The sequence below is a fragment of the Henckelia pumila genome, chromosome 1 (assembly GCF_033568475.1).
Source record: "Henckelia pumila isolate YLH828 chromosome 1, ASM3356847v2, whole genome shotgun sequence".
Taxonomy (NCBI): Eukaryota; Viridiplantae; Streptophyta; class Magnoliopsida; order Lamiales; family Gesneriaceae; genus Henckelia; species Henckelia pumila.
The window spans coordinates 113,340,716-113,362,687 of record NC_133120.1 but is presented as its reverse complement, the minus strand read 5'-3'; the positions used below and the strand labels follow the sequence as shown (position 1 = coordinate 113,362,687).

At 39.0% G+C, this 21,972-nt stretch overlaps 1 protein-coding gene and 1 pseudogene across 2 annotated transcripts; both read right to left on the bottom strand.

Annotated features, from left to right (window-relative positions):
• The window catches only part of LOC140872955 (uncharacterized), a 30,489-nt pseudogene extending 18,403 nt beyond the window's left edge, over positions 1-12,086 (bottom strand).
• Positions 4,796-21,173, bottom strand: LOC140875867 (uncharacterized). 2 transcript variants are annotated; one of them, XR_012148607.1, is made up of 4 exons: positions 21,066-21,173; positions 19,491-19,658; positions 18,054-18,189; positions 4,796-4,911 (listed from the first exon to the last, which is right to left on the bottom strand). XR_012148607.1 is itself a non-coding variant. In XM_073279690.1 (3 exons), the coding sequence occupies exons 1-3, from the start codon at positions 21,159-21,161 to the stop codon at positions 18,109-18,111; spliced, it is 345 nt and encodes a 114-aa protein (XP_073135791.1). In that variant the 5' UTR covers positions 21,162-21,173; the 3' UTR covers positions 17,795-18,108. The 2 variants fall into 2 exon arrangements, 1 of the variants encoding a protein (XP_073135791.1); XM_073279690.1 differs by lacking the exon at positions 4,796-4,911 and having other exon boundaries at positions 17,795-18,189.
• Between the last annotated feature and the right edge of the window lie 799 nt (positions 21,174-21,972).

Sequence of the window (21,972 nt, the reverse complement as noted above, 5' to 3'; positions counted from 1 at the left end):
CGGTAAGGAGTAAAATATTTGAATAAAAAGCAGAACGATTTAAAATAATTTAAACAAACTAGATTAATGGTTAGGAGCAATTTAAATAAATACACAAGCAGAAATAAAAACCTTTAAAATGATTTGGAAAATTAAAAAGGATTTAAATAAATAACATAGACATTTAAAATAATTTAAAATAACTAACCACTAAACTTAGGCTATTTTAAAATAAATAAGTTGGACGCTCGAAAATATTTAAACAAATAAAATAAACAGTTAAAATCATTTAAAAGAATAAACTAAACAATTAAAATCATTTAAAAGAATAAACTAAACTATTAAAAATTAAAATTAAAAATAATTTAAGTATGCAAGTTTAAACCTTTAAAATATTTAAAACAATTTAAATTGCACAAAATAAAATCATTTAGATAAATAAACTTAAACAAATAAAAACATTAGTTAAATAGTTGGTAAAATAAAATCACTGAATAAATAATAAAAATATTTATTAACACATAACTCACATAAAGAATTTAAATCAATTAAACATAAAAATAATAATCCTAATATTTATTAAATTTAATGCATGAGATTTAATATATTGAATTTTAGGCGTCATAAGAACTCTGTCTTGAACCGAATTGGTTGGAACCACTGGAACTAGAAGAACTGTTCCCCTGCCTCTTGAACTGTTTTCCCCTTGCTTTGTAATGATCCTTCCTGTTACCACCACTGCTTCCTCCTTCGTACCTCTGAGATTGGTTCTGATACTGAGGTGACTGATTCTGATACTGAGATGGTTGGTTCTGAGACTGTCTCGACTGCTGAGGTACCATCTGATTTCCTCTCTCTCTCCACAAACCTGCTTCCGCTCCCTTTGCATGATTCATGGCATCCGCAAAGTTATCAAACCTAGCTGTATTTACCAACGTGAAGATGTCGGGGTTCAGACCGTTGATGAACTGATCGGCTTTGGCTTCTTCATTGTCGGCGATATGCGGTGCAAAACGCAACAGACTATCGAATTTGGCAACATACTCGTCAATGTTCAAGTTCCATTGCCTCAGATTGGAAAACTCGGCTCCCTTGTCCTTTCAGTACAAAACAGGGAAAAACCGCTTATAAAACTCAGTTTTGAAAAGAGACCAAGTAATAATTGTACCTCGATTCTCCATGGATCTCTTCGTCATGATCCACCAGTTTTTAGCAATACCACGAAGCTGTTGAATGACTAACCTAGTTCGGCGGTCGTCAGAGTAATCAAGGGAATCGAACAACTGATCAATGTCGTCCAACCAGCTCTCACAGTCAACCGGATTCTCTGTACCTAGCAACAAAGGCGGATTAAACGACTGAAACCTCTTCAGTAAGGTTTCCATAGGAGTTGCTGTAGCATACATCTGAACAGTTTCAGTACTAGCTTGCTCATTCGGTGGAGTAACTGGCGGTGGGTTTCTGTTAATAACTCGACGAGGACCCATCTGATAATCAAAGGTTAGGACACAAGATATCTCAATCGCTACAATCGGTTCCCTTACAATCGTTCAGAATACCGGATACCAGTCGATAACAGAAACAATTATATCTCAAGTAGATCATGCTTTATAAATTTAATCACATAAGCATGTAATTCAATTAATTCTCAAATAATAAAGCATGCTTTCATGGAACTAAATAAACAGTAAAATAACTCAATCACATGCGAGGAGCCAATACACGCAGACTCGATCTACCCCGCTCACTCTAGTTCAACCAAGAACTTATCGCTCTGATACCACTTAATGTGAGACCTCGGTTCTAAACATCTAATCTCGGATAATACTAATAACAAAGCATACAATAATCCAAGGTCCAAACAATAAATAAAAAAAATTCTTTTTTTTTAAAGGCCACGCGCTCGCGCGAGATGAACATCTCGCGCGCGCGCAGGCTACACATCCAGAGCCTCAACCAAAGGCTCGCGCCCGCGCGAGATGGAATCTCGCTCGCGCGCGGGCCACCATTCCAGAGCCCCTGGAAATGCCGCTCGGGAGAAGCCGCGATGGCAGAGACTGATGCTAAGGTGGTAGGGGAATATACGAGTACCCCGCGGACTAGCTATCCAGCACGGTACTGTATATTTGTTGGTTCCCCTGAGCAGACTGAGTTTTACCGAGTTTTAAATCCATATGTATGCATCATATTTGTTTATATATCATTGCTTCCGTACTGAGCATAGTCGCTCACGTCCAGTGTTTTCTGTGTGTCTGGACACCCCATTAGATGAGGCAGGTGCAGGTGCAGATAGTGCGCCCAGTGACTTGGAGTAGTTGGTGATCAGAGAGGACAACATGATTAGCTGTAGGTTCTATTATTGTTAAGATTTATTCGATTGAGTTTTATATTGAATTTATTTAACCGGTTGTATTCTGCCGATCAACATTTATTTAAGCTTTCCGCAGTGTATTTATGATTAGTTTTAATTGCATGCTTAACTAAGCTTTAACTCTTTGATTAGTAGTGGATCCGCGTTGGGTCGCTACATTAAGTATTTTTAATTGGGCCAATATAAGTCTAATTGGGTCAATTTATGTATGATTGGGCTAAGTCTTAAGTATTTTTGGGCTAGGATAAGTGTTAATGGACCAGTCTAAGTTTAAGGAATTAAGTTAAGGGGCAGCAACTCGAACTAGCCAAATAAATTAGTCCATAAATATATATTTAATGGATGTATATGTATATTTTGATATAAGTATGATTTTTATGGAAAATAAATTAAATATATATTTACGGCAGAATTTTAAGGAAAATGATATTTTTAAGTTCATGATTCATGCATGTATGTTATGATAAGATTATGGGCATGTAAAGAAAATATTTTGGGAAGTTGATGTGATTTGTGACAAATACAGGATTGGAGGTCGGGATACCGAGCCCGATGACCTTTCCACATGTCTAGGAGTCTATGGATCCCCAAAGGTTGGGTGAAGTATGCGGCATAGAGGCATAGGGAATCCACAAAGGTTCGGTGAACCTCGCCTCCACGTACGTTGGTTTTATATTGATCAATCGCTTTTGGTTGCACTTCACTGATATGACCCACAAGAATATGATTTTTTTTATTAAGACATGCCAATGCTTATGCTATGTATTTATGTTACGTATTATGTTTATGATCGAGATCATGATGATGTTATGTTTATGTTTATGACTCCGTATTATGCAAACGCTTATACAATCGTGCATGCATGAGTTACCTTTGGATATTTCTATATGATATATGCTTGTATGCGATCTTATTATGTAGTATTTGTTATTATTGGGTGGAGCATGCTGAGCCTCTAGGCTCATTAGATTTAAATGGCGTGGAGGTGAGTTTGATGTTAGTCAAGTGGATGTGGTTCCGACTGACGATGTGGGTCTCTGAACATCCGGAGTAAGCTAGTACACCCGTGACCTTTGCGCTTTTTATGTTTCAGTGATAATGAGATTTTTATTATGGGATTGTACTAAACTATTTTACACACATGTTTACTATTTTCACAGTTTTACTTGGTTTTGAAACTGTAGTTTGCATGTGTATTGTCCTTTAGCTTTGATTTTCCGCATTTTACGTTACATGCATGGATTTTAATTGTTCGAGTGTTTTAAATTATTAGCATACAATCAATTTATTATGTATTATATTTCTTGAAAAATCTATTTTAAATATAGTTGCATATATGTATGGGCATATATGTAAATTCAAAAAAAAAAAAGAAAAATCTTGAGTTTGGGTCGTTTCAACTGATAAATGTCTTTTTTATTTATTATTTTGTGTTATTTACGAGTCTATTTTGCATGCCTTTGTTACGTCATTAGGTCTTTCATGTTTAATTTATTTAGTATTTATGCATGCGGTCTACTTCTCGTTTCTCCTGGTAGAATTGTAGGTACAAGGAAGAAATCTTGAATTTTTGTCAGAAAGCTATTCGCTCGAGCGGTAGTTTTTACCTGCTCGAGCGCGTTCAAGCATAAAATGAAGAGGCAGACATAAATTTTTGTGCTCGAGCGGTAGTTTTTACCCGCTTGAGCGTGTGAAGGCGTAATTTGAAGAATGGGGCAGAAAAGTATGCGCTCGAGCGGGCATTTTTAGCCGCTCAAGCGCGTTTGACGAGAATCCAAGGAAAAAAACAAAAACTTATGCGCTCAAGCGGTGACTTTTATCTGCTCGAGCGCGATCGCGATAAGGAAAGATATCTTAGGCGGATCTTAAAAAAGGAATTTCAAAGATCAGAGAATCTAAGGGCGTTTAAATAGAAGATTTCACGAGATTTGGAGACATTAAGTTAGAGATTGAAGAACAACGGCTAGGGCTTGGAAGATTTAAGGCTTTTGAAGAATGCTTCATCTTTTTCTTCTTAATTCTTCTTCTTTTTGATGATTAAAACTGAAACGACTCTAACCTCTCTTAAATAAATAATAATAAATAACTAAACAAATGCTAGATTTTTCAAAAAATTTCGGCATGACCTTTTTAAAACATTAACAAACCTCATGTCTCAACCAAGACACTAACAGACTGAACTAAACAACAAGACTCGGAAGTTAAACTCTCTAAACTTACACTAGACAGGTCAATAGTACCCCATAAAACTATTCACCGACATAATTATCACTAAATAACCAAATAGTAAAAGAATCTCTGAAATACGGAAATAAAACATAAACATCCTCTGCTAAAACTTTTGAATCATACACAACGACAATATGATTAATTTTCCAATAACTAAAACATAAATTAGAAATTCTTAAAGTTACATCAATCCAATAAACAAAATAAAGGACATTGCAACTAAACATTTAAAATAACAAATGCGGAAGACCAATATAGGTCGGACGGATGTGTCGTGCTCGCATCGCAATCTACTCGAGAGTCATGTCCCTTGATCTCAACAAAAGTTTAACCTACACCAAGCAAAGGTAATGAGCCTAAAGGCTCAACAAGTATAAGCCATGAAGTACCGAAGGTTTAAAAATACATGCTTTTACTTAAAATACTAGTACTTATAATACCTTGAAACTTACTCGAAAAAAGTATTAAAAATACAACTATAAAGGAAAGTCGCATGCAATGAACTCACACCTTTAAACAAAACTCACGCTTGATACTTCAACTAAATTCATGCCTTTAAACTTAACTTTCATAACTTTAATTTAAAATCAAACTCACGCTTCACATTAACTAAAACTCGCACTTGAAACTTTAACTTTACTCACGCCTTCAAACATAAACTTTCTTAAACTTTAACTTTGAAATTTCATCTGTGAATTTAGATCCTTGATTGTGACCCACTGTTTTGATCGATCAATGACAACAATACTATGCCGGCAAGGACGTCAAAATCTCTTCCGACGCCACATTGCCCCTTTACTCTCATTTGGTAGCGGTTCCGAGATGACTTCCGGCCGCACACTACCCGTCTAATTCGGTAGGGGTTCCGAGATTTCTTCCGACCGCACACTACCCGTCTATTTGGTATGGGTTCTGAAATGTCTCCCGACCGCACACTACCCATCTGATTTGGAAAGTGAGCCGAGGCATCCCCCAACCAACATTGCCTGTCTATTGTCACAATCAACTCTCCTCATTCGAAACTTTTACTTTAACTCAGATTCAAACTTTTACTTTAATCACGTCAACACAAACCTTCACTTAAATTGAAAAAGCGAAGGAATATCTCAACTTTTTTAAAACTTTACTCAAATCAAAAGATGGGAGCACATACTCAAATATACAACTTTAGGGGATGAAAACCCAGCTTTAAAATAAGAAAGAATGATGATTAAGTGAATGTCTGTAGCGACCCAACCCGGATCCACTACCTAATCAGAGTTTAGAGCATAATTAAGCATGAAATTAAATAAATACATAAATTCGCTGCGGAAGACTTAAATAAAATCGGGTTGACAGAATACAACCGACTAAAAAAATTCGATTATACAACCCAATCGAAATAATTAAGCCTAAAGGCAAATAAAAACCTACTGCTAATCCTGTTGTTTTCACTGGTCGCTGGTCTCTCCAAGCTACTGGGAGCACCTGCACATGCACCTGCACCTGCACCTGCCCCGTCTAATGGGGTGTCTAGACATACCGAAAAAACTGGATGTGCGCGATTATGCTCAAGAAAGAAGCAATGATATATAAAATGTAGTGACTCTTACCCGGATCACCTACTAAACAAAACTTAGACATGCAATTAACTCAATTAAACAGAAATCAGAATACAACTGCGGAAACCATAACATTTATACAATCCCAAGAAAAGAAATCTGTAAATATCCAAAATAATTTACAACCAAATCGAATAGCTGTATAAACCCCAAAACAACAGAATAAAAAAACATAAACGAAGCTCCAGCTGAACAACCACTGCCTAGCCCCTTTGGATCCACCCGCCTCGTCCAATCGCAAACCTACCTCATGGAATAGGGTGTCCAGAAACATAGAGTACGAGACGTGAGCATAAAACGCTCAGCACGAGAGTATGAGTATACATGCATGCAAAGTGAACTCCCTATAAACTCGAGGTCAAGGATCAGATAACAGAGACAGACCGGACCCTGGTATGTAGCACACTGTGCCATCGCTGCAGGACGTGGCTCCCATACCAAAATACCAGTGGATATGCCGGACCCAAATTGATGGAAGTCCAACCACTAACAGGATAGGGAAAAACCCTACTAACATACATCTCGAACGAGATAGCTCAATATGCAAATGAATGCAGCATAAATCAATGACATATAAATCATGCAGTCACATAATACATGCATACTCAGTCAGGATATCTCGAATAGTACTTTCGTACCTTAAATACTAGGCAAGTGCTATCAGCCCTAGGTCCACGCCTATAATCCGCGCTACACTGTCAAATGATACTACTATCATTATAGCGCTCTAAAAGCCTTAACTAAGCTAAAGCATACTCCTAAATATTTTTAGGAAGCAAAAGCTATACGTCCGTCGTTAGCCCTTTGCTGTCGAATGCCTCAAAACTAGGCCACAGCTTCGCTACAACGCCTGGACTGCTATGCCACTTCCGGATTCCCAACGGGACACCTAGAATTCCCTAGATCTGAGCTGGAAGGCTAAGGAATCGAGAGAGAAGAGAGGAATTGGTGCACTCAAATGTGATCTCGGCACCCCCTATTTATAGACGGAGTTCGGATCGTCCGAACTGGACTTCGGAGCCTCCGAACACGTTCGGATCGTCCGAACTGGACTTCGGATCGTCCGAACCCAATATTACGTCATTGCTTACGTCAGCATAATGACGTCATCCATGACGATTGTCGGCAGTACAATCGGAGCGTCCGAACCACTCTTCGGACCGTCCGAACTCGGACTTCGGACCGTCCGAACTCACCAACGGAGCCTCCGAACCCGACAACCCTCTTACCATTATCGAGCATTCTGAATCCATTTCCGAACTCTGTTAATCCATTTGGGACTCCCTTAATCCCGTTTTATTACATCTAATCATGATCGTATTATTAATTACTTGTAAATCGTTAATTCTGGATACGGGTAACTACATTCTCCCCCACTTAAGATATTTCGTCCTCGAAATCCGATCTTAAGTACTGAATGTAAAACTAAAATCCAAAACATTCTTCATTTAACTAAACGATTACAGAGTTCACAACTGATTACAACTCAAAATGAAATCAAATCAACTCAGGATGTTCTTTACGCATCCTGCTTTGGAGCTCCCAAGTAGCTTCCTCAGCGCATCGACGCTGCCACTGTACTAAAACCAAAGGAATGACCTTGTTCCGTAAGACCTTATCCTTATGATCCAGGATACGAATAGGTCTTTCAACATAGGTCAAATCCTTATCCACTTGAACCTCAGACCATTGTAGAATATGAGACGGATCTGCCACATACCGTCGCAACAGAGATACGTGAAACACGTTGTGAATACTGGACAGATACGGTGGCAAAGCCAAACGATAAGCCAAATCGCCAATATTCTCCAAAATCTCAAACGGACCGATAAACCTGGGAGACAACTTGCCCTTAAGGCCAAATCTGAGAATCTTGCGGAAAGGTGACACTCTCAGAAACACTTTCTCCCCGACATCAAACTGCAAAGGCCTACGCTTAGTGTTAGCATAGCTGGCCTGACGATCCTGTGCAGTCTTAATCCGTTTCTTGATCTGATCAACAATATCTACTGCCTGCTGGATAAACTCTGGTCCCTTAGCCTGTCTCTCCCCCACTTCTTCCTAGAAGAGTGGAGTACGACAACGTCGCCCGTACAACGCCTCAAAAGGTGTCATCCCAATGCTAGTATCATAGCTGTTGTTGTACGCGAACTCGATCAATGGCAAATGATCCTGCCAGGCTGAACCAAAATCCATAGTGCAAGCTCGAAGCATATCCTACAAAGTACGGATAGTGCGCTCTGACTGACCATCTGTCTCCGGATGATAGGCAGTACTCAAACTCAGAGTAGTACCCATCGCACGTTGAACGCTCCCCCAGAACCTAGAAGTGAACCTGGGGTCTCGATCGCTGACAATGCTCACAGGCACTCCATGAAGTCGAACGATCTCCTGAACATACAGTCGTGCCATGCGATCCACAGAGTACTCTCGACTATAGGCGATGAAATGCGCTGACTTGGTGAGTCGGTCCACCACAACCCAGATAGCATCACAATTCCTCGAGGACATCGGCAAATGGGTCACAAAATCCATCGTGATAAACTCCCATTTCCACTCAGGAATAGGCAGACTGTGAAGCAAACCTCCAGATCGTCGGTGTTCTGCCTTGACCTGCTGACACACCAAACATCTCGAGACATATTGATACACGCTGCGTTTCATTCCCTTCCACCAAAACCGAGTACGTAGATCTTTGTACATCTTGTTACTTCCCGGATGAATACTCAACTTGGTGCGATGTGCCTGAGACAAGATCTCATCTCGCAACTCTTTATCCTGCGGAATCACAAGTCTACCAGACAAACACAGAAAACCATCTGACTGATAGTGAAATCCAGACGAGCTACCCTCGTTAGCTAGACGAGCTAAACGTTGGGTCTTCGAATCAGACATCTGAGCATCCCGAATCCTCGAATACAAAGCTGGCTCAGATAGTATCGCAAACATCTGGATACTCTGCATACCTTTCTTATGCTTGAAGGTATACTCTGAAGTACAACAGTCACTGATCGCACTAGACATCGAACAAGTCTGCAGCGCGGATAGTCGCACCTTGCGACTCAAAGCATCAACGGTGAGATTAGCAGCTCCCGGATGGTACTTAATCTCGCAATCATAGTCCTTAAGCAAGTCCATCCAACGTCTCTACCTCATGTTCAACTCCGCCTGAGTGAACAAATACTTGAGACTCTTGTGGTCGGTGAAGATCTCAAATTTCTCGCCATACAGATAATGACGCCAGATCTTCAAAGCGAACATAATGGCTGCCAATTCCAAATCATGGACTGGATAGTTGTCCTCGTGAAGCTTTAGTTGTCTAGAAGCGTATGCAATCACATGCCCATTCTGAGTCAGGACACAACCTAACCCCTGAAGAGAAGCATCAATATATACCACATACCCTCCAGATCCTGACGGTAATGCCAACACTGGTGCAGAAGTCAACCGACGTCGAAGCTCACAGAAATTCTCCTCACACTCGGAGGACCACTCAAAATTAACACCCTTGCGGGTAAGCTGCGTCAACGGTCGAGCTAGCTGAGAGAAGTTCAGAATGAAGCGTCGATAATATCCTGCTAGACCCAGAAAACTACGGATCTCAGCAACCGTCGTTGGACGCGACCAATTCAGCACAGCCTCAATCTTGCTTGAATCAACAGAAATCCCCTCCCTGAATATGATATGGCCAAGAAAGACCACTCGATCCATCCAGAACTCACACTTGCTCAGTTTGGCGTACAATTGCTCGTCCCGAAGAGTCTGCAGTACCACTCGCAAGTGAGAAACATGCTCCTCCGCATTACGCGAATACACCAAGATGTCGTCAATGAAGACCACGACAAACTTGTCTAAATACTCTCTGAAGACACGGTTCATCAGATCCATAAATATAGCCGGCGCATTAGTCAAACCAAATGGCATCACTAGAAACTCGTAATGCCTATAGCGAGTATAGAATGCAGTCTTGGCTACGTCCTGATCTCGGACTCTCAACTGATGATACCCAGATCTCAAGTCAATCTTGGAGTAAACCGAAGTACCCTGCAGCTGATCAAACAAATCATCAATACGAGGTAACGGATACTTGTTCTTCACAGTAACTCGATTCAGCTGCCGATAGTCAATGCACAACCGCATAGACCCATCCTTCTTCTTCACAAAAAGAACAGGAGCTCCCCAAGGAGATACACTAGGACGGATGTACCCCTTGTCCAAAAGATCATGTAACTGATTCTTCAACTCTCGCATCTCTGATGGAGCCAGACGACACGATGCTCGAGAAATAGGCGAAGTACCCGACATCAACTCTATGCCAAACTCGACTTCTCTAGCAGGAGGAAAACCCGGAATCTCATCTGGAAATACATCTGAGAATTCATCCACAATAGGAATACTCTCTATCCCAATACTCTCAGCGGACAAATCAACTGCATAGATAAGGTTGCCTTCCCCGCCAGACTCTAGAGCTCGACAGGCTCTCAAAGCTGATACCAAAGGCATCGGGGATCACGCTCCCTCACCATAGAAAAACCAGCTATCACTCCCATTCGGATGAAAGCGTACTAATTTCTGATAGCAGTCCACTGAAGCTCGATAGGTAGTCAGCATGTCTATCCCAGAATACAATCGAAATCGTCCATCGCAAGGACCATGAGATTCGCCAACAGAATGTTCCCTTCGAACTCTAAAGGGCAACCCATCACTAGACGCTTGGCCAAAGCAGATTGACCCGTCGGAGTAGAAACAGAAACTACTACGTCTAGTGCAATGCATGGTAACTTATGCCTCTTAACAAAACGTGCAGAAATGAAGGAATGAGATGCACCAGTGTCAATAAGTACGATAGCAGGCATACCATAAAGTAGAAATGTACCTGCGATGACCTTCTCATTCTCCTCCACAGCCTGATCATGTCTCAAGGCAAACACCTGACCAGAAGCCCGCGGTCTCAAATGAGAACTCCCAGCAGACTGTCCCAGCGACCTCTGCTGAACGGTGGCCTGAGAACCTGATCCTGAACCAGAACCGCCTCCCCCAGATAGTGGACAATCCCTCCAGATATGATCAACCTCTCCACATCGAAAACAAGCTCCAGAAGCTCTACGGCACTTGTCTGACGGATGGTTCTTCCCGCAATGATCGCACTTGTCCTTCTTCCCAAAGCGAACAACACCTCCAGAACCAGAGGAAGAAGTAGATCCAGACTTCTTGAATGATTGGGCACGGGGACCCAAAGAACTAGCAGGCCTCGACTGAGAAAAAGACCTGTTACACCGAATGCTGTCCTCTGCCTGGTGACAATGGCTCACCAAACCCTCGTAGGACATGTCATCGCCGACCGCCACATGCTCGTGGATCTCAGGGTTAAGGCCCTGAAGAAATAGATTATACTTCATCCCAGAGCTGTCAGCAATCTCGAGGCAATAGGATAGCAGATCAAAGAACTTCTGTTGATACTCGTCAATAGACATGGCTCCCTGTCGCAGACTCAGTAGCTCGCCCGCCTTCGACTGACGGAGTGCAGGAGGAAAATACAGCTTCTGAAAAGCTGTGCGGAACTCGGCCCAGGTGGCCACTCCTCTCGCCGTAACAAAGGGTGCAGAAGTAAACCTCCACCACCTACGGGCTCGCCCATCCAGAAGATAGCCAAGGGTCTCCATCTTCTGCTCCTCGGTGCAATGGAAAGTCTGAAAAGCCGTCTCCATGCGGTCTAACCAGTTCTCCGCATCCTCCGGTGACTCACCTCCAACCAAGGACTTCGGTGCCATCTGTAAGAATTGGCGATCGCTAAAACGTTCCTCATCACGACGACGTTGGTGACGGTCCCGACGACGCTCACGATCGTCATCTCCCCAGCGTCCACCTCCACTACCATGGCTACTCTGGGCATCGTAATTCGCCATCTACAAAAGTACCTCACGGTTACCTTATGCAGAATCTAAATCCCAAGAATATTATGCATGCTCTGATACCATAAATGTAGTGACCCTTACCCGGATCACCTACTAAACAGAACTTAGGCATGCAATTAACTCAATTAAACAGAAATCAGAATACAACTGCGGAAACCATAACATTTATATAATCCCAAGAAAAGGAATATGTAAATATCCAAAAAAATTTACAACCAAATCGAATAGCTGTATAAACCCCAAAACAACAGAATAAAAAAACCTAAACGAAGCTCCAGCTGAACAACCACTGCCTAGCCCCTCTTGGATCCACCCGCCTCGTCCAATCACAAACCTGCCCCATGGAATAGGGTGTCCAGAAACACAGAGTACGAGACATGAGCATAAAACGTTCAGCACGAGAGTATGAGTATAAATGCATGCAAAGTGAACTCCCTATAAACTCGAGGTCAAGGATCAGATAACGGAGACAGACCGGGCCCTGGTATGTAGCACGTTGTGCCGTCGCTGCAAGAGGTGGCTCCCATACCAAAATACCAGTGGATATGCCGGACCCAAATCGATTAGAAGCTTCATGCTTAAGAAACTAAGATTACTATGATGATTTTAAATATTGTATTGTTGTAGTTGTAAACAGTATTTCAGTTGTAATGAATCATCATACTATGGTTGTATCATTTCAAGTTTGGTTGTACATTTCATTGTATTTTGAATACTGTGTGTATTACATTGCTATTGTAATAAAGAGAATTGTACATAACTTGAAATAAATGATACATGTACTATTTATCCAGCACTTCGTGAATGATTGCATGATTGTGCGGAAGGTTGGCTTGGTTTTAGTTGATTAGTGTTCAACTATTGTAGCTCATGGGATTTGAGTGGGCCGACTGTGACTGTTTGACTTGTGGTTAGTCTAGGCGTTTTCCTAGGATTGACCTAGTTAGTTAGTGGACTAAGTTAGTGCCAGTGATGAGGTGATTCATCTAGAGGCATTAAGGGTATTGTTCGGTTTAGAACGTCTGGCTTTGTTCTAGGTTGTTTTCTTATAACAGTAGGCTGTCCGACCTTTGTTAGGTTTAGACTTGTGATGATTGGGTTTTCATCGAGATGCCAGGTCCAGTATATGCCGAGAGTTGTGGACTATGACCATGACTAGACGTGATGGGGCGCGACCCTATGCCAGCGTTACTTGGGAGCCTTTGTGCTTCAGGAGATGGCAGTGGGAAGGCTACTCAGTCTAGGGATTTGGCGACAGTCACAACAGGGTATATCCTTGGATTAGATATCAGGTTTGATATCGATGGTTCGATATCGTCTGGTGTGCCAGAGATATAGGTTGAGTATTCTGCTGTGGAAACCGGTCTTGGAGGGATTTCCTTGACGAGTGTGTACTCTGAGCATATAGGTTTTAACCTTTGGGTTACTGCTAGACGTGTGGATCTAGTAGGTGGACGGATTTCTACCAGCGATGACTAGGGGTTGTCATCAGAGTTGCGATTAGGGTTCCCTCTGTTAGGAGTCATCCAAGAACTTGGATGAGATGTTGTTTTAAAACTTCAACTCGAATACGAGGACTACTCCATGATGATTGACTTCATCTCTGATGGATTATATCAGATGTTAAGGATTGTACAAGATTATTTGAGATGTGAGAGAAGCGTAGCCTATACCCCTGAAGCCTTCGTAGTTGTTCAGGTGGGTTATTGTGGTAAGCTACCTTAGTCTTGAATTGTTGCACAATCTTAGCGAGAGATATAATCAGGAGTGTGTCCGGAGATTGTGAGAATCTTGGAGATTCGTTAGTTATGATTTCTGAACTTGACGAATCGTGATGTTCATCCTGAATGAACTAGGAAGGATAGTGAGTCCAGTGTTTGCGCTAAGTACTGTCTGATATTTTTAGAGGTTGAGCGTAGGATTTTCCATGAGATGGAAATGGTCTAGGTTGATAGATCGCGAGCGAATCTTGGGCTTAGTTTGTCTTGATGTTCGCCTTGGGTGAACGAGACAACGATTGGTAGTGCTAAGGTGGCATAGAAATTGTGCTAATGACTACTAGTGGCAATTGTCTAACTCTGTCAGAGTTAGGTTGATTAAGTTCAGTATACGAGGCAGCTGTCAGTAGTAAGGCACGAATTGTGTCGATAAGCTACTAATAGCTATTTTCTGTTTATCAAGTATGGGTGTGTTGAAACCAGAGCGATCTAGGTATTCCTAGTGTTTGGAAATAGTTCTTCGTGGCAGCTGAGTCATGGTTATTAATTGAGCCACGTAGGTTTAGATGATCAGTGGTTGTCTGATCGGACGAGTGCGAGCATCAGTAGTTCGATGAGATTGATAGGGTAAATCCAATCAGTGATGATTTGGATATAGCAATCGAAAAGTACTTGGGATAGTATTTTGTCGCTTAGTGCTTAGGAGATGAGTACTTGGTACATTCTCGGAGCAGGTGATGCTTTGGAATCTTTAGGTTTGCCAGAGACGAATCTACTGAAAGATTACAATTAACTTGTATGGTCAAGTTAGGTGTTAACTTGACAGGGAAAACAAGCTAAGGAATTGGTAGCTCCCCGGATAGTGTTCTTGTGATGATGTCTTAGTATACCATTGGGTTAGAGATCTAACGAGGATTGTGTACTCGTATGGACATCAGTTGTCTGATCGTGAGGTGTGACATTAGCTGGGATCTAGCTATCGAGATCCAGCAGAGTGTGTAACTAATTTTCAACGTGTGGTGCGTGAGATCATTGAGATGATCGAGGTAGTCGTTGATCGACTTAGTGACCAACAAGATTGTTGTGGCAATTGAAGACTTCGCAAGGTAGCGATGAAAAAACTTTGTTCTTTCCAATCAGTGAGTCACCGTACAGACTGTTTGTCAAGGATATTGCGTTTTATCAATGGACAATGGTCGGATGCGTGATAGGTATCTAGTGATGATGGTGTCATCAGAAACTTCGAGGTGAGTTATACCAGGTGCAATGACTATCGAATTTCGAGACGAAATAGAAAGCATTTCCATATTTCTGTGCACTGTGGAATGTCTCAGTCGAGCATATTGGTGGGAGCTTGCCTTAGTCTTGATGTGTGTACAGTGATTGCAAGTATGTATGACTATCGGGAGGATGTCCCATGATGGCCATGTCCCGTAGAGGGATTTGACCAGCTCATTGATTGAGACTTGGGTGAATATTTAGTTGTAGAGACGATGAAGTTCATCAGAGGCGTGATAACTTCCATTTCAGTGAATGCGTGGCTTTGTAGGCCAATGTCTAGGAGATGACTTAGCGTCATTATTGGCGAGCGATGATAGTTTTCATCAAGGCACAGTGCTGAGTTATACTAAGAAACATGAACTATGATTGGTACTAGACTGGATGATCTGACTTTATATTGTTAACAGGAATATTGCGATCTATATTAGATAATCAACGTCTATTCATCACTTGGGAAATGAGACATATAATCAACGTCTATTCATCACTTGGGAAATGAGACATACAATAACCGAATTCTAATTTAATGAATTGAAGGAGTAATGACATAACTCATTAGGATTTAATCATAGTGGAAGGTTGAGCGAAGTCGCATCTATAGAACTATCTTGCCAATTGATTATCGTCATTTAATTTTTATCATTTTAAATTATGCAATAAGTATAGAGATCTTACCAACATTGACGCTCCAATAGGGTTAATTCATATTAGTTACAAAAATTTGGTTTAATATTGATTATTCAGTCTCCGTGGGAACGATACTTTATTTATTATATATTAAGACTTGACATCATGTGTTTGCGAACAAATAAAATACGCAACACAATGCTTAGGCAGATTTTGAGCAGCCTAAGCGACGATTAGACGACCTAGGCGTTCAATTAATATAATAACACCCAGTAGCTTCAACTATCAAAAAATCGAGGCGGTGGACAATATTCCAGCGCCTAGACACCGCGTTTTAGAACACTACTTACATCTTACTAGGGATAACAATTTTTCCCACAAATTTGAGGTCCCGTGGGGAAAACCCGAAACGGGATGGAATTGGGGGAGATTTTCGGGTATGAGTTCGAGTTTGCGGATTTTTAAAAATCCTCGAAACATATTGGGCTGAGTATAGGCATGTTATCTCCATCCCGAATCCACCGCGATGACGACGACGATAATGATGATGTATAAATTTTTTCAAATCTTGAAATAATTATAAATTATCCTAAATTTTAAAATTAAAAATAGTAATAAGATTGCATTATTTTTATGAATTATATATAATGCATTTGCTTATGATAACATAAATTTTATAATATAAAAATATTATTTGAACTTAATTTATTTAGAAATAAATAAACTATTAATATTAATCATGCATCAGTGTTGTAAAAGGCGGGGCAGTTTGTGACGGTATACCGCCTAGGCGGTTGAATTTTTTTAAGCATTTTTTTTATATATGTAATCACATATAGTAATCATTTTTATTATACTAACACCCCATAATCTCAAACAATATCATTATACTTTGGCTTAAATTATGTGAAATTATGTTAAATATACAAAATCTAACCTAAAGGCTTGCGGGCGGCGGCGGACCTAGTGGTTGATGGTGAGAAAACTTGAAGCAAAAGTGGAAAACAAAAGAAAGTGAGTAGTGTTTTCAAGTGACTAAGGTTTTAAAATTGGTAGACTTTGACTAGGTTTTAAATTTAGTTGACTATGACCTTTGACTGAAATTTAAAATTTGTTGATCGCCTTGGCTGCCTCACCCGCCCGAGGCCACCGCCGCCTCGCCCGCCGGACAGCTTGGGGCCACCTGAAGAGGCCGCCTGATGCCAAGGCTGGGCGATCGAGGGCCTCCTACCGCCTAAGCGGCTGCCTCGACCGCCATTTAGAACACTGTTATGCATATTTACTATTTATTTCAAATATATTTTAAATAAATATATAATTTTTACTAATTTTTTTATATATAATATTTTATTTAAAAAAACAATTTTGATTGGTATGGATATTTTTCATTTAAATATTTTGATTAATTTTAAAATTTTATTTACAATCAAAATTTTACACCAAATTATTTTTTGTATTTTACAATAAAATTAAATAATTAATATATATATATATATATATATATATATATATATATATATATATATATATATATATATATGGTGACAAAGGTGAGGATTAAATCTAGGCGAGGACGGAGATGGAGAATCTCAATTAAAAATAACGAGAAATGGCCCCATTGTCATCCCTACATCTTACAATTAATTTTATTACATCTTAAAATAACTATTCATCTTATTTTCTCCAATCTTTCATGCCAGATTTTCTCCGAAATTTTCCTGATTTTCAACATTCGATAGTACCCTCGTAGTACATTCAATAATCCAATTTTAACTTGACTATGTGAAATTCATATATTTTTATGACATCGCATATTCAAATAACTTTTGGACTTTTTTGAAATTTAGAATAAGATCCTATTCTTATGCTAATAGTATTTAACAATTATATTATAACATAGGCCTAATAAAAAAGATCCAACCATTGGGCTCAAAACTTATTTGTTGAACATTAGATTTAGCAATGTGCTCTAGTTATTTTTCCGATTCAAGAGAAGACTCCACAGCATATATTAAGGAGTTTTGGCTGTGGAAGACTACATCCAATTTTAGAAATATATTTTTAGAAGTTTTAATATAAAATTCGATTCTTGGACAATGGTTTTCATCGATAAGGTTTTTTTTCTAAATAAATCAATCAAACGGAATAAAATGCCTCTAAAGAAATTTAAAATAAATTATGGTGATTTTTAAACTTTTGGACTTGAAAATAGCAAATTAAAGGCCAGGGAAAATGTCTTTGCACTTGGAACATGGTTAAAATTGGTAAAAGCTCTAACAATGAGATGCTTTCACTTGCTTCGAGGACGATAAAACCAGGCAAAATGGCTAACCAGATCGAAAAGATGGCAACTTTTCAGCTATCCCGTGGAGTACAACACATCTCACTCAAGCATGTTTCTCCTTCGTGATGTTCGACTTGGTAAGCACTACGACACCAATCACTATTAATGCAGCGCCTGCAAACCACTGCAAAACAAATTGGGTGTCCAAAAACTGATATAACCACACTGGGTAGTTGATAAAGACTCGAGCATATTCCCAGCATGAAGTAACTAAACAGGATTGCAACACACGTAGGAGGTGATCAATTTGCACTATTTCTCAGACTCGGAGGCCTTTCAATGTGAAACTAATTACATTTAGATCAAATGTGTATGACACAGAGGATAAAGGATGGAACAACTTGAAAAGACTCAAAACAACGTTCCATTTGGTTGTCTCTTCGTCTAAATGACTGTAAGACGACAAAGCACCTCATAGTCTTTGGGGGCTGACTCGCTGAGGCGAATCCAATTATAATAACTTGAAGTATAAAAAAACAACAGTATTATGTTTATAATAAAAGAACCATTTCCTTATTTCACAGCCCAAAAAAAACACACAAAAACAAAAACCATCTCCAAATTGAATGCCACCTAGTAGTTTTCAAAGTTTCCATAATTTTTATTCAACGTTTACTCAGTTTTGTCCCCAAATATACATCTCTTTACAATACCAATTGTGATCATAAAATGAATTTATCTGCTGTCATAATTGCATAAGAGTGTCGTACTTTGAAATCTTTATTGCTGTTTAGCAAAAGAAGTGAGTTCGCACAACACTGTTTTTAATCAAATTTACCGACCAAGCCATCACAATAAAATTCACTCAATGGAATTTGTTGCTGGTGTTGGATTAACACCAGTTATAAAACAAAATTTTCCCTTTCCCTCTACTATCAACAATACAGATTGGGAAGACTCGATAATTTAACACATTGAGTTTTTGTTCTGTAATAATGTAATTTGAAAAGTAAGGGTTTCTCAAAATTGGTTGGCTGTGCCAGAATTCATTGCTGGTGCAGTAGCAAAAGGTTGGCTTTGAGTTGATGAAGAATTGGCAGAAGAATACTCGATGGGATATTATCCCTTCAGCAAGAGCTTATTATTATATGTTAAAGCACATACGACAGAAACTAAGACTAATCCAGAATCCTCAAATTAATTAAGAATAATTCCCCTATATCTAGGCCAACAGACCAGGAAATTAACAAAAAGAATAATGCACTTCCCTGTTCTGTACAATGTTCTCTACGAGTTTGAGCTTTTGAACAAAAAATTGTTTCTAAAATGATATAACATCATATGCCAAAAAGGCTAAGTGGGAAAGCAGAGGGCTTAACTTGAAGAACGCAAAATGCAAAAGGTCCTAGAACTTTTCAACTATTTATAGATTGCAAACACAGTTACAAGCTTCATGAATGTGTTATATATATGCCGCAAAATTACCTTAATCTGTAGTGGCTCCCCAAAGAGAAAGAATCCACTCAATCCAGAAAAGACAAAGTTTGTCGCGAAGTTTGTTACTGTAGCTTGTAAAGATGAGAGCGACTTTGTGCTTTTAATCCATGATCCCCACATCAGAACACTGAAAAATACCACTAAGGCATACTTAATCTGCCAACATGCAATGAAGTGCGTAAGAGAGACCCAGCCACAATAGAGTATCTCTCAAATGAATTGGAAGCACATTTAGGTCTGCATTTGAAAATAATTATTTGGATTTTTAATTCTTGATGCAATTTAACTCAAATAGTTGAAGAACTTTCAAATTCATGAATGTTAATTCCCCAACTTAAATTTTTAATTATTTTTGAATCAAACCAAGTGTTTTTGAATTCTTGACTATTGAAATTATTTCAATTTGTTCTACAAAATCCATTTCTCAAATGAAATTCTTCCATCCAAAGGCAACTTAAGACTATTTTCTGGTGTGCCACGAGGCCCAGGACACTTATTAGGTACTTGTATATAGAATTATTCAAACAAATATTGAATTGTTTCTGAACATTTTACTCTTATGCATCAAAGATCAAACCTTTACTTTCTTGGCATCTGAAAGTATTACACAGAAGTTGGACATAACCGACGTCAATAATTATGCACTCATTCAACAAAATTCATCTAGGACTCCAATAAATACACACTCGTTCAATGAAGCATCATCTCAACCCTGATGAATTAGCAGAGCCTACAGAGCAAAACTACTAAAAAAAACTTCATACGCTCGGTGCCCAATTCTGCTATCACAACAGACATTGCACCTTAAATAAAAAGTAGAAGGCAGCCTAAATTAGAGAATTCCTATAAAGGAGGGAAAGCCAACAATGCATCAAATCACATAATAAACCATCTATACAGGCATGCACTCAAGTGAGCAGGCAGAGAATAATACAAGTAAGATGCAAAATGAAGACAAAAATTGCTTTCTCTGAAAGGTTCATCTGATTCAATTAATACTGAACGCACCCGCGCAAAGTGTGAACATGTATAAGACACATTTAAGACCTAGTTGGCCCTAATTTTCTCATGATACCTTTAAAAAATGTATCAAAAGTGTAACAGAAAATATGAGATCAATACTTGAGATGGTTTCCATTTGAACTTAATCCAAAATACAGACCAAAGATGCAAACAATCTCATAAAGCCCTAAACTCGCATTCGAAAAAATAACGAAATTCGAACTGTTGAAGCTGCGAATTTAAACTGTCTTGGCACCAATTCCATTTCAATTAAGAAGACGAGTATGCATTACATGAAGAACACCAATAAACAAGTACACACGATACTAAATAAATCCAAAGCCGTGTCCAGACGAAAATCCCCAACAAAGACAACTGAAAATTGGAAGAATAAATCCAGAAAGAGATAAAGGTCTCAAATTTAGAAGAATCAAAACGATGATGGGCGCCAATTCAAGCCACACCCAGCTGAAATTGAAATCAGATTTACTTCAAATACAGATTCCCACACATTATTACATCTGATGATTCGTATCAATTTTTTATTCTGAAATGAATCACCTGAGCTGCAAAGAGCTTGGCGAAAATGGCGGAGAGAGCAGCGTTGAGTCCAGCCAGAATCGCCCAGCCGTAAGCTTTCTTCTTCTCCCACTCCATTTAACACTTCCCAAGTGGGTTTTTTTTTATATTATATAATTAATTTTTTTAGAGCTATTATATAATTAATTTTAAAAATATAAAATTTGTAAGTTTATTTTTTTTTTTAATTTAAAAAAAAAAAAATTTACAAAATTTAACGTAAGTATGTCTGCCAATTATGGGAACGTCCTGACCCTGTTATGAACCGGCATCTTCATGTATATTATAGAAATCAACTATAGAAGCCTACATAGTTGCGTATGTGATATAATATATAAATTTTTTTTTATAAAATTAGTGTTTCACCCGTGCGATGCACGGAGTGTTATTCATTTATTAAAAATAAAAAATTATATAATATAAAATTTATTGTTGTGCAGTAATAAGTAAGCTCATAAATTTCATAGTGACTAAGATATTAGGGTGCAAAAAAAAAAAAATACAAATTATGAAAAACTTTTTTAAATACAACATTTGTCATTTGTCGTTGAGTTTTTTTGGCTATCGTCTACATTGCATATTAAAATTTTGAGGCCCTGAGGATTTGTAACCCTGGATACAGGTACAATATTTGGCCATGACTGAAAACAGGCTTCTTCAGAAAAAGTTCTACATGTGATAATGATTGTCCCTGACTTTTGTTAATTGTCATTGCATACGAAACAATTAGGGGAAATTGTCTTCGTTGGAACTTGAAAGGAAGTCTTGGATCAGAAGGGGTCAATGACATTCTTGGAATAAGAACTTTATGACCTGCATTATTTCCTGTAAGAATTTTTTCTTCCAAAAAATGGTTTTCAAGCCTTGTGATAACCAATCTAGTACCATT